At 38.9% G+C, this 13,382-nt stretch overlaps 2 protein-coding genes across 2 annotated transcripts; both read left to right on the top strand.

The window, feature by feature from the left end:
• Positions 1-505: 505 nt before the first annotated feature.
• LOC101169321 (myosin regulatory light chain 2, skeletal muscle isoform) lies at positions 506-3,717 on the top strand. Its single transcript, XM_004080288.4, has 6 exons — positions 506-682; positions 1,066-1,164; positions 2,072-2,252; positions 2,483-2,561; positions 2,639-2,687; positions 2,773-3,717. Exons 1-6 carry the CDS (start codon positions 680-682, stop codon positions 2,872-2,874), a joined length of 513 nt encoding a protein of 170 aa, XP_004080336.1. The 5' UTR covers positions 506-679; the 3' UTR covers positions 2,875-3,717.
• A 1,580-nt stretch (positions 3,718-5,297) lies between these two features.
• Positions 5,298-10,973, top strand: pgap3 (post-GPI attachment to proteins 3). The gene is made up of 8 exons (XM_004080287.4): positions 5,298-5,730; positions 6,179-6,276; positions 6,427-6,579; positions 7,103-7,165; positions 7,446-7,507; positions 7,717-7,853; positions 8,005-8,209; positions 9,199-10,973. Exons 1-8 carry the CDS (start codon positions 5,481-5,483, stop codon positions 9,260-9,262), a joined length of 1,032 nt encoding a protein of 343 aa, XP_004080335.1. The 5' UTR covers positions 5,298-5,480; the 3' UTR covers positions 9,263-10,973.
• Positions 10,974-13,382: the final 2,409 nt, after the last annotated feature.

Genomic DNA, 13,382 nt, shown 5'->3' with positions numbered 1-13,382 from the left:
TGTCACGTTTGGAGCCGGACCAGCATCTTCCGCCAACTCTTTTCAAGTTTCATTACTGTTTATAGAGCCTGATAGTATCCACTAGTGCGGCAGTGAGTAGAAACCCTGCAGTGTGCCTATCATTTATACATCCGATGACTTCAGGGTATGTTTACAGCAAACACTGTAAACACTCTAAGGTATTAATTAACAGAAAGCAGTGGTAAGTTTGACAGCAGGTTATCTGGGCCTTTTTCATGAGGAACGTCTCCATGGCCTTTCATCATCACTATAGGCTTTCTTCTCGCAGTAAATGGAAATTAAAGTGTTTCAAAAGACCAAGAAGTTGAATATTTAGGAATTTCAGGTGTTCCTGAAGCCATCTTGTGTGTCTTTTTGGCCTTTTTAGTCCATATGTGATACCCAAAGTCTGACCTGTCTGTTGGCATTGAATTCACCTCATTCCAAGACTCCAATTTTGGAAAGTGGGTAAGCCGATCCATCCAGCTACATCCTCGCTCCTCCCCGTTTCTCTTACTCTCCCTCAGCTCTGCTTTCCTGCCAAACCTGATGGTGTGGCTAAAGTTAGCCCCTATGAGCTAATATATAAGGCCCCGAGGGGCCAATACATACATGTCAGTCACATCGGCTTGGCGTAGGCTTCTCTTCTTGACCACCAACAACCCCACAAACTTGAGAGATGGTGAGTGTGGCTGCAGTCCTGGGAAGAGCTATCCCTTGGATCATGAATTGAGATGAAAACATCGCCTATATGTTTGCTATATGGATTATCGACATCCGTTGAAGAAAAATGTTTAGTTTCTCCATATTGGAGCTTCACATCTCTGGATTTTAAGTTTTAATTTTAGTGCTATTTTGTCATCTTAAGCTATGGTTTAGCTTTAAAAAGTACATTGTTCTTGGAGAAATGTAACAATTTGAAGATAATTTGATATTTTTAAATTTAATACCTTCAGGATAAAATTGCAATACATAAAATATTGGATTTTTCTAACAGAAATTTTTGGAGAAACTATCAAAAATTATTATTCATTGTACTTCATTGTTTTCCCCCCCATCTGCCAGGCACCCAAGAAGGCCAAGAGGAGGCAGCAGCAGGGTGAAGGTGGATCCTCCAATGTGTTCTCCATGTTTGAACAGAGCCAGATTCAGGAGTACAAGGAGGTAGACATTTTTTCATCACATTAACATTTTAATTATTGGCTTTCATGTGTCCCTTGACCTTGGCGGAAACCCGAGAAGGTTTATGGGGAATCTGAGCTATGAGTTTAAATGACAGTAAAAATGTCCTCTGTGGCATGACAGGGCAGTAAATTAGAGCTTTTCCAATGTCACCCACTGCTTCTCCTGTGCTTGCTCAGTAATTCTCCTCAGAGACTGTCTCTCTTTGACTCCTCTGGAATGCAGCCCAACAGCTGGTGGAAAGTCAAATTAATCAAACCAGGAAAGACAGGCTCAAAGTAGAAAGAGTAAGAAAACATTCAGGGTCCCCAGGTCCAAAGACAGATTTACCATTGAATAGCAATTGTAATTTTGTCCCTTTAAAAAGGTTGTTTTGTTATGACATTTACGATTCTAACCCTTAGATCTTTTGGGACAATTTCTTTTTTGATTGAATTAAAAATGATTAGAGTTCTTTTGACAGTGTATAAGAACAAATGAAAAGTAATACAGAGTAAACAGTAGCTTAGCGGAATCCTTGAAGGGCTCAAAAGGTGAAAGAACATTACAGTTACATGGCCAGAAGATTCGGTCACAAGGCAAAAGGATGACAGCTGTAATCAATACCTTCTACTTAAATGTTGCAAGGGGCTCGTGTCACATTCCAAAACCATTTTAACACCTTGGAGAGACAAGTGGCCGACCAGCTGCCAGGTCCCAAAAAAGTTTGCAATGCCATCTTTGGTTTCACAGAGCTACACGCAGCTATGTGGAAACAGAAGTGGACAACAGTTCTGCGCTTGCACGTTTACATTGGCAGGCTGTCTCCCACTTATCGTTACCATTAACATGTCTTAAGCGCGGGACTTCATAGTAATGTATGGTTCTCTTTACACACTCCCTTCGGTAGGCTTTCACAATCATCGACCAGAACAGAGATGGCATCATCAGCAAGGACGACCTCAGGGACGTGCTGGCCACCATGGGCCAACTGAATGTGAAGAACGAGGAGCTGGAGGCCATGGTGAAGGAAGCCAGCGGCCCCATCAACTTCACTGTCTTCCTGACCATGTTCGGCGAGAAGCTGAAGGGTGTGTTGACAGATGATTCCTCTTTGTTTTCTATTTGAAAATCTTTTGCCCTTTAGGTCATTGTTTTATTTATTTACCGTTATTCAATCATGAAAGTCACATTGAGATTCATTGATCTTTTTTCCAAGGGAGTCCTGGCCAGGAGGCAAAAAGTTACAAGCACCCTTGACATTTGGTATACAATGTCGTGCCTTTATTGTTCGCTGAGACTGACCCTCTCTTGCTCTTAGGTGCTGATCCCGAGGACGTCATCGTGAGCGCTTTCAAAGTCCTGGACCCTGAGGGAACTGGCTCCATTAAGAAGGAATTGTGAGAGCTCTTTTCACTTCTTTTAACCCAAATTTTCTAAGTAGCACACCTCACTCTTTTGTCCTTTTCCCGTCCAGTCTTGAGGAGCTCCTGACCACCCAGTGCGACAGGTTCACCCCTGAAGAGGTGGGCTCATGAGTCCTGCTCAAGGTCTTTCATGAACTTCAATTGGTCACAGTTGTAAAATGTTTTTGTTCCGCTTGTTCTGCAGATGACCAACTTGTGGGCTGCCTTCCCCCCTGATGTGGCTGGCAATGTAGACTACAAGAACATCTGCTATGTCATCACACACGGAGAGGACAAGGAGGAGTAAATTTTTTCCCCTCAAGAGCCGTACCTCTATCCAGACCCACACTCGTGCCAGTATTCATCCTCTCCTTCCAGTCCTGTCCAACGCCATGACCTTCTTGCACACACTCGCACCTGCACGCCTGCTGTTTCCACTTGTCGGCTCAGTAATGAAAAGACTTCTCTCCCAGATGCTCGGCAAGAGGACGGGTGGGCTGTGGGGGCGTTTGAGTGCGACCAACAGGGGGAACACGGGATTATTTTCAATAAAAATAATCTTGTGACACTGAAACTCTATCTCTTTCTCTGCCTTTTGTTTCTCCGCCTTTTCCCCCCCATCACTCATTCTGTCAGTCCGGGTTGAGGCCAGCAGTGCATGCATCATACCGACATATGATGGTGTGTGCAGTCCAGTGATCACAGTGGTGGTTCAATAATTCTCTTGGGTGCTGTGATGCATGCGCGGTTGCTTGCTTGAAACAAGTGAGCAATCTGATCAAAGCGGTCTGTCGGTCTCAACCTGGCACAGATTGTTTAATGGCTTTCCCTTGTGTCTTCATTGGACGGGGATTGTACAAGAAAAGAGGATGTGTACTGAACTATAATAGTTTGTGTACCCCTCCTCTTTTTGTCTGACCCTCCTAAACGTGGGATCGAATTAAGGGAAAAGCGGAAGAAATAAAACATTTAAAAAAGTTAATGTTGTTGACAGAGAAAGAGATGGTTAAAAGAGTTGAGTGGGGGGAGGAAAAATGCAAAACAAAAGAGAAAAACGTCTTTGTCTTCTTTTCCCTCTCGCCACTGTTTCTCCTGTTGTTGTGACTGTAACAAATAAAGAAGTACAAATAAAATCTACTATCTTTCGTACGATGACGTGTCTGCTGGTTCAAGTGAGGGCACAGCCCTGTAGGACATGGACTGCTTCCAGCTTGATGCGGTGAGTCATTTTCCTCGTTCACTGGTGATCCATTAATTCATCAACTAAAGTGAAACAGAACATCTCAGGTGGCGGAAAGTCATACGTGCACCATCCAAGCAAAGCTGTTTTTAACTTATGTCTCCATGCAGTTTGTAACCGCAGAAACGTGCTGACAACATTTTTTACATTTACATGTATGTATGTATGTACATATGTACATAAATACAGACCCTTTAAAAAAATAGAATATCATGGAAAAGTGTATTCATTTCCATATAAGTTAAAAAATAACTTATAAATTCAGGGCCCACTTCTTAATTTATTTTAGGTACTTGTTTATTTTTACATAAATTGAGGTTTCACCTTATTAAAGTTCATTTTAAAAACATTTTTACTTTGATGTGATCATAACGTGTGTCTATATCTTTTTGCAAAAAAAAAACATGAGAATTAAATGATGATTTCTCCACAATGTAATTTTCTGAGATGCTGTTTTTGTGGTTTTAATGACCTGAAACTCCAATTTATGCAAAAAACTAAACAAATGCTTGAAATCAAATTAATAACTGGACCCTGAATCTATATTTTATTAAATTTCCATTAAAAAAACTAGAATTATGGAAATGAATGCACTTTTTCATGATAATCTAATTTTTTGGAAAGAGTATGTATATGATTGTGTATGCTTCAGTATCATCTGCTTTTTTTCCCGATCGATGCAAGACAAATTATTCATGTTTATATATTTGTGCATATATACATATTTTGTTTGCTGCCTTTAGTTTTTATTTTCCATTCTTGATTGCCAACCATATATTTATTTTAAAAAATAGACTGGCATCCAGCAGTACCATCAGGCTACTTTTGGTTCTTCAGTTTGTATGTTTCTTAATTGCTATACATGGAAGGAGAAAAGGGTGCAACAGTGGAAAAATCTTGGAAGCTCAAGAAATTCTCCTGCCTACAAAGTAATATGTGTGCAAGGTAAATAATAACAAAACAGTCATAAAGTTCCTCAGATATCCCCTTTTCCAATAATACATTTAGTTACAATTATAATATTATCACATGTTAACAATAATAATTTAACATAATCCATATATTGATTGATTCAATAATATATTTTTCTAAATTACTATGGGATAGTGTTAATTATCAATGTTCAAAAAATCAAACAAGCAAACATGTATGCCAGGAGGATATGCCAAATGTAATCATAAAATACCTTCATAAAAGCTTTTTGATGTAATTGTTCACATATTCACCTTAAGTGAGTCACGTGACGTAAAGCCTTTTAGATAGGTAAACTGTAACACCGTCAAATGCATTCTTTCAAAATAAAAGCAAAAAATGGGACATTTCAAGACAGACTGCCTCAAATAGGTTAGAAATGTTTTTAAAGAGCACTGTTTTTTTCCCCACCCATCATAAAAATCTTTAGAGAAACATTGCGATGAAGGACACATGGACCAATACCACGTTTTGTCACTCGAAAAGAATTCACAAATATATGCTGCCTTATTTTGAAAGTGAAGGAACAGGAAGTGTTGCGTGAGCTTGAAGATTGCCCACAACAGAGCACAGGGGAGACTGGGCAGCCTGCAGTTTTGACTGGTCAACTTTCAAATTGCGGTTTGACAACATAAATTTGGAATGGCACCTCGGTAGTGAGGCCCGCTGGCTCAGAGCCGCTGTAGTCCCGCAGTGCCTCCATGATTCCTGACGGACCGAGACCCACCGCCATGGCCTCAGCGTTGACTCATCATTGCACATCTGGCAGACTCCCCGCTTCGGTCGCTGTCATCCTCCTGGTTCTGTTGGCGGTGCCCGCTGTGCGGTCCTCCCAAGGCGACAAGGAGCCGGTCTACCGCGACTGCGTGAAGCTATGCGTCCGGACCAACTGCACAGGCGCCCGACTGCGGGGCTTTGAGGCCAAACAGCCGCACTACATGGCGCTCACAGGTGAGTGGAGACCGGCAGGTGGAACAAGCTAACTTAGCCTGCTAGCTTTGATCATCAGCGGAGGTTCATTAAAGGCTCTTTAGTTCCGCTTAATTTTACATTTTAGTGGCTCAACAGGTAACTGGTGCCTGTAATCTTCTTCATTGTTTCATAAACCACTGAAAGCTAGTTTTTCCTGCTGAATAACCTGTCCAACTGTTGTTACCATCAACTCTATCAAGCTTTCTGTCTGGCTTAAGCACGTGGTATCATTCAATGAAATGTTTTTTTTTTTAAATTCATTTTGACATGTTTGGTTTTATATTAAAGTGATTAACTATTAGATCAAATAAAAAAAAAACAGCAAACAATAGTTTGGGTATTACCAGGTATTTTTGTGTGCCCTAATAATATCATTTTTTCCATTTTATTTAAGTATTTATTTTCTTATGCGGTTTCTGTGCTTCAGGGTGGACGTGCCGGGATGACTGCCGCTATCAGTGCATGTGGACCACTGTAGGCCTTTACCAAGCTGAGGGGTTCAGAATCCCACAGTTCCATGGCAAGGTTTGTCCTTTCCAGTGTCCTAATAAACATCATCTCCTTTTATGTAGCCTGAAGGAAGTGGCTATTTACCCATCTATACATTTGGATTTGTGTTTCTACAGCTCTGCATCTAATCTGAAACGGGGATGATGTCTTTTTTGTTTCTCCTAGTGGCCATTTGCACGCTTCCTGTGTTTTGAGGAGCCAGCGTCGGCGCTAGCATCTCTGCTGAATGGCTTGGCTTGCCTTCTTATGCTGCTGCGCTATAGGAGCACAGTGCCACGCCAGAGCCCCATGTACCACACCATCAACGCCTTTTCTTTAGTGAGTTAAAAATTTAAGACTAGTTATGCCTAGGTCTTGTTGTAGGACGGCATGTCCAAAGTCCGGCTTTGGACCAAAGTCAGACTCCTTCCATGAAATCGATCATGTTTTCTGAAATTTGTGCGTACGATTTCTTGATTGCTGTTGGCTTAATTACGTTGTAATCTGTTGTAAACGCATTTCTAAAATGTCAACTGTAAATAATAAGTTGACAGTTAGGCTGTTTTCAAGACATGCTGTCCACAACAAGCTAACTGAGCATGAATGGTGCGGAAAAATAGACAAATTGACAGTAATTTTGTTTTTTATGTGGGGAAAACTGAAAATTATACCATTGCAACAAAGGGTTTATTAAATTGTTCATTTGGATTTAGCTTTCTAAAGAATGTCAGGCCGAAAGGTTGGTCCTCAAACATTTTCACCTCATCAAATCTGTCCCTCTTTGCAAAAGGTTTCTCCTGTTGCAGCTGCAGGAAATCATGCAACTTGCAGTAACGTGAAGCCTCTGTGTACATTTAAATAGATATCTCTGAATGCCTGGTTCTGGTCGACTGTGTTTCATACCCGGGACACCTATCTCACAGAGGTAATTGCTTTATCGTCTAAAAAAGTGTTCAAAAATAATAAGGTGGATTATATGAAGCTCGATTGTTTTGCTAAAAAAAAAACATTTTAAAGTAATTATACCCCACCTGTGGAGATCACTGTTGGTCTGTTTTCTTGTCTAATGAGCTTAACGAATTAGTCGCATCCTAATGGACTTATTGCCAAATCTTTGAGTTCTTTGCAGACTGTAGTGTCTTTCTGTGCATCTTAATGTTGGGTTATATGAAATGCAAATGAGCTTTGACCCAATTCTGTTGCAGAAAATGGACTACTTCTGTGCAACTGCAGTAATCCTGTACTCCATCTACTTATGCTGTGTCAGGTATAACCATTTTTCCCTGCTATTTTATCTACATATGGTTAAAAGCCAAAAATGAATGTAATTAACTTGGTTAGAAAGTTTCAATGTGGCAAAGGTTATAGAAAAATAAAGTAAATGTTTGAAATAGAGCCAAATAGGCTTTGCCAAGTCACACATTTTGTTGTTATTTCACTGTGCGGTCACACTGTGTTGTATTGTCTCCTTTCTAGAACGTTGGGTCTGCGGCGACCTGGGCTGTCCAGCATGGTGGGAGCCCTGCTCATTTTGGTCTTTACGTCGCACGTGTCCTACTTGACCTTCGTTAGCTTTGACTATGGCTACAACATGGCTGCAAATACTGCCATCGGTACAACAAATGCTCACAAGTCTTAACACTGGTGCCACGTGGCCCAAGTAATATGGACTGTTGTGGATTTTGAAATGATGACTTACAATGACAGCTCTTTTTGCAAGTGTTATGAATTAAATAGACGGACATGTATTTATTGTCTTTGAAGGTATGGTGAATCTCCTGTGGTGGTTGTGTTGGTGCTGGCAGAACCGGCGGACCCTTCCATACTGGTGGAAATGTGGCTCTGTGGTGTTGCTGCTTCATGGTCTGGCTCTGCTGGAGCTCCTGGACTTCCCTCCGCTGCTCTGGATCTTAGATGCTCACGCTGTTTGGCACCTCAGCACCATCCCAGTGCACTTTCTTTTCTACAGGTTTGTCCCACCTTCTTTTAGTCATTTTTAATCGGTGTATTTTTTGCAAAGAGAATTTTGTTTAGATTACAAAACATCAAGAATTGACAGATTTTCAAGCAGAGAATTAAACTTGTATAGTACAAATATGTCTACTTACGATTAAGATTAATTATAATGGCATCATTTACATTTTCATGGATGTATATATTTATATTTAAGGAGATGTGTCTCTGTTACTTTTAATTTTCAACTCGAGTCACAATTAATCACACAAAGTCTGATATATATCTAAGTTTTGTTTGTCTTTAGTGTGTTTTGGTTTGATTGCTTTTTGCTTTGATTGCTTGAAATAAATGGATTCCAATTCGAACAGTTAGATTTCATTTAACTGTTAAGGTGGATCAATAGTTTAGATCATTATCAGTATTTGCATTTATGCATTTGATTTGAAACCTTTTTCCTTTATAAACTCTACAATGATCCCACTAAATTCTAGATGCACGTTTGCAACAAAAGGCAAATCAAAAGGTAACATTGACTTCCAGATTGAAACTCATTTGCAAATGAAAATAACTTCAATCAGGCTCAATTCAACACCATTAGCGCCGTGTTACGTTAAGGTTGCTGCTACCACCCCTGATCAATCGAGTGCAGAACCCGCCCACAGGTTACTGCTGGAGAGAACCTCCAAGGCTAAAGTGAAGATAAGTCTGAGGCCTGCTCAGCAGAAAACATGCACAGAAAAGAGGGAGTATGAGAAGAAACTGTTAGAACAATAGTTTGGCTGTGCTTTCTTCAAATGTAATATAATTTTGAGATGACAATACATGCTCAGTGAATTAAGTTTAAAACATTGGTGTAATAAAAGTTAAAGGCAGTTTCTAACTATTCTTCACAAGCGCCGTGTTACGTTAAGGTTGCTGCTACCACCCCTGATCAATCGAGTGCAGAACCCTAAATTGTCCTGAAGAAATGAACTGAAAAATCCTGTTTTTCTTTGTTTCCAGTTTCCTGATAGATGACAGCCTGTACTTACTAAACACAGAGAAGATGGGTGTTAAAGTGGAGTAGCAGGAGTTCATCGCCTCTTCATCATGCTCCTACCTGGACGCCTCTCCAAACAGGGCAGCTGAACCCCTGAACACTGAAGTAGCTTAGCATAACAGACGACCTGCATGACTCCACTGATTTACATCGGAGCAGATTTTGTTTACATTTTTTCTCTTGTCATTATTTTCTAGCACTTTTTTTGATTTTCGATTGATGTTTGTTCTGCTTTGCCTTGTGTTGCCGTGGATGCTTTTTTTTTTTTTGAGTGACGGTTCCTGTTTTTTCAGGCATGTATAACTTTCTAAACTGCTCCTGAGTTCAGGAACTGACTCAGTTTGCCGCAAATTCCGATAGATGGCGCCAAATCTTTTATCAGATCTATTTGTGTTGCGGCATGTCATCTATGCCAAAAGTGAACACAAAGGTTCCCCTTCTAAAGAGGGAGCTGCCCAATGACGGTTCTAGAGAGAGGTTGGGGGGCTTTATGATAGAGGCCATTCGTGCTGACTCTTTCTCTTTTTGTTCCCTCTTAGCATCACACCTTTGTGTGCCTTTTTTTTGTTTTGCTGCTTTAATTTGTTCTGTTCATATGAATCAACTTATTTTTAAATCATCTGAATTTTGTATTTCTGTTGTTTGGGATTTTTTTTCTTTATTTACTTGAGTTTTGACATATTGTGCCTGACGATCAGAAGAAGAAAGTGTTATTTCTTTCACCTCGATTGCCTTTTAGTGTGAAAGGTGATTATAGTAGGAAGTAGTTTACCTGAAAGCTGGGGGGGGGGGTGTTTCCCCTCCCTACTTGTAGAGTTTTTCCTCATTTATCTCATCATGTGTTGTGTGAAAGGGAGTGTGCTTTTTCTTTTTTTTTGCCATAGTTGCTTTAGTTTTTGTTGTTTTGCCCATCACTCACACCAGCATTTTAAACTTAATCAATCTATGGCTCACAAGCTCGCAAACATGTCCGCTTTAGATTCTCTGTTGCGCGTTAAAGAGCACGTCAAATGTTCCTCCTTCGAAACCGCTTTTAAAGTTTTGAACTGGTTCCATGTCCGTTGTGCGAGTTTCCCCCTCACATGTGCACTTTACACATGATGTGCTTTTGTTAAAGTCTGTCCGTTTGTGTCAGAATCTCAACGGCGTTCAGAGCGTGTGCACACGCCGCCTTCTCTGCACGTTCTGCTGTTTTTGACAGCACAAAACGGATCACTGTGGATGGGAGAGGGAGCTGGACTGTACCACATCGTTTCGGGAAAATGTCATGTATTGTGTCACAGAAATGGTTTTGTCAGGAAGGCCGAAAGAAACAAGTCATTCCAGTTTAAAAAGAAAACCAAAAGCTCTCCCTCCAGGGTATATTATGTTATCATGAACTACTTAAATGTAAAAATATATTTTTAAAAAAATAATGAAATTACATAGTCATAGATCCAAAGACACTTAACTAATTTTATAACAAATTAAATTATTTACTTATTAAGAAATAATTTTTATCTTATGTTTTTTTTTTTTTGTAGTTCATATTGGTTGATAGCTAAAGATGCAACTGTTTGTTTGTGATTCATCTGTCTGTAACCCAAACTCTACTTACTCTCCTCTGCTGCCCTCTGCTGGTCTCTTTGCTGCCACATTCTCCACAGGGAGCACTTTTCAAAACTATATCAATTAAATGACCAATAAGAAGAAAAAAAACTCAATCTAAACAAATAAAAGCATTTTTCTTGATAAAGGACGTGACCTGAGGAGTGTTTTTTTTTCTTGTAGTTTAGTAAACAGTTTCTGCTGTGGAGCTAATTCATGCTTAGACTTTGTTGTTTCATATTAGAACCTGTCTGACGATGGGACATATTTGAGATGTTTACTGAAGACGTGCTGGACGTTTCCATGACTTCATACAGACCAGAAGCTGTATAACTCTTAAGCGAAAAATACTTTTTTTATGGGTTAAATTAAAGATTCTCTGAGATTGTCTTGTATATGAAATTGTTTTTGGCTTGAAATATTTAGAACATTTCCAGGTGTTAAAGCACAAGCAAAAACATGTTAATTAAAGCATAACCCGTCAGATGTACAGAAAGAAGTAATGCAGCTGTGTTGCGAGGTGGCTGAGAAAGTGACTGTTGTGCTCTGCAGGCTCCCTGCAAAAGTTGGACTCTGACCCAAGCTGCCATGGGTGGGGAGAATGGATAGACTGCAATGAAAGGAGTCTATTCTTCCTCCTTCAACTCCTGATCTATGGCCATGACTCCATGAGAAAAAAGGAAAATAATCATGAAGATGCACTGTGTTAAACTGCATTTTTTTGCTCCCATTGCAGCAAACACATAGAGCACTGCTAAAGCCAAGAGTTATAGACAAAAAAGTCATTAACTTTTGAGTGTAATTGAGTTCAAATATCCGGAGTATTTACTATAAAATATTAATATAAGTCACAAATGGTTTATTCGAAGAAATAAGGTACAAGATGCAAAGAAAATGTAAATAAAACCAAAAAAAAGGTTAAAATTCTTCTCTCAAATTAATAGTAAGAAGGTAACCAGATGTGTTGAAAAAAGGATTTAAGCTACACACATCAGGAAGATTGTGGTTGTTTGTATTATTTGGCGTTGAGGAAGAGATTTTTTAGAGCTTCATGAATGAACATGGCCAAATGCATCTGCAGAACAACCATCTGTCTTCATCCTGCAGATTTTCTCTCCTTTAGATGGTTACGCATTCATTTTTTACAATAGAAAACTTAATTCATGATAAAGTGTTGCAAGTCTGCATCTCGGAAAGTAAAGGAAATGAATTTGTAAATGGAAAGAAAACAAGGAAAATGAGACTTTGGGAGATTTAGGCGCAAGCCTAATCTATTAAAAATCCCAAATTAAACAGATGCACTGCAAAAATATCCCCTATAATTTAAGTTTAGTCTTTAGTTTTTAATATTTTATGATTCTGGTCTTTAGGATGATTCTATAGAGGGGTAGTTGGACTGTTATAGCTGTTAAAATGTGATATATTTGGGGGAAAGGTGTGCAAACATACCCACTTTAAAGATTTAAAACCCTTATTTTGGCAATACCTTGTCATTTAAATGCAATATTTCCTATTACCAGTGAAATATACATAAACAATTTGTCTTAAAAGGTTATTACATCACAATTTATTTTAAGAAATTTTACCAAAACAAGTTCTTCTAGTTCCAATGTCAAATTTGTTTTCCCTTATAACAAGAAAAGAACTTCTACTTTTCTGTATTTTCAACTTGTTTAGAGATACATTTTTTTCTTCCATTGCTTGCCCACTGAAGATTTCTTTAAATTTGTTCCAGAAGTCATTATGAAAGTTTAGCCACTCTAGTGAATCAGTAAATGGTGAGATACAGAGATGTATGAGTCTATGCACTTGGGGAAAGTTTGGAAATAGAGCAGGAAAATTGTATTGTGTGCGTGTCTGTGTGTAAATACATATATGTGGGGGGGTTTTTTGGACAAAGCACAAGAAATGTTAGCCCCCAATAGACTGAAAACAAAAAGGATAACAAGCCTGAGAACATCTCACAGGATCAAGCATCTCCTTGAGATGCTACTGCTAAATCCTCCATAAACAACAATAATTACAACATAATCCAACATCTTGAAGTTTGTTGACAAAGACAGTCTGATCTAATTTTTTGGTATTTCTTGTATCATGGAAAATTTGGAGAAAAAAAAGTCCTGAAATATTGACTATTTCCCATATGTTATGATTTAAATTCAAATAAATTTAAAAATCTGCATTTGATACCTTCTGGGATTCTGGGGTGCCAGGAAGATCTACCATTGAAAATGCAAGGTGCCAAGTTGGTGAAGGTAGTAGTATTATGGTGTGGAAGTTTTTATTTTATTTTGTTGTTCCAACAAAAATGATTTTTAAACACTTCAGCACATTTTTATTTTAGAGAACTTTAAGTTCTTTTGGCAGTGTTCTAACATGATGCTCAAAGCTACAGCCTCATAAAGATGAGCGTTTAGAACACTTTTCAGATACATTTCAGTTGGAAAAAAAACATGTTTGAGTAGGATACATAAATTTGACCAATAAATAAATAAACATATATATATTTGTATGACAGAAGGAATCCATGCATTACAGTCTTTAATGTCACATTGATAAG

Source organism: Oryzias latipes, chromosome 19, assembly GCF_002234675.1.
Source record: "Oryzias latipes chromosome 19, ASM223467v1".
NCBI lineage: Eukaryota > Metazoa > Chordata > Actinopteri > Beloniformes > Adrianichthyidae > Oryzias > Oryzias latipes.
The sequence above is the reverse complement of the archived record's forward strand: the minus strand, read 5'-3'. Positions and strand labels throughout refer to the sequence as shown.

Bases quoted from the DNA above. Each gene is read 5' to 3' on its own strand.
- pgap3 (XM_004080287.4), top strand. From the start codon at position 5,481: ATGATTCCTGACGGACCGAGACCCACCGCCATGGCCTCAGCGTTGACT. The intron at 7,508-7,716 runs GTATAACCATTT...TCTCCTTTCTAG, and splicing joins ATCTACTTATGCTGTGTCAG to AACGTTGGGTCTGCGGCGAC. The intron at 7,854-8,004 runs GTACAACAAATG...TTGTCTTTGAAG, and splicing joins GGCTGCAAATACTGCCATCG to GTATGGTGAATCTCCTGTGG.
- LOC101169321 (XM_004080288.4), top strand. The intron at 1,165-2,071 runs GTAGACATTTTT...TCCCTTCGGTAG, and splicing joins AGATTCAGGAGTACAAGGAG to GCTTTCACAATCATCGACCA. The intron at 2,562-2,638 runs GTGAGAGCTCTT...TTTCCCGTCCAG, and splicing joins GGCTCCATTAAGAAGGAATT to TCTTGAGGAGCTCCTGACCA.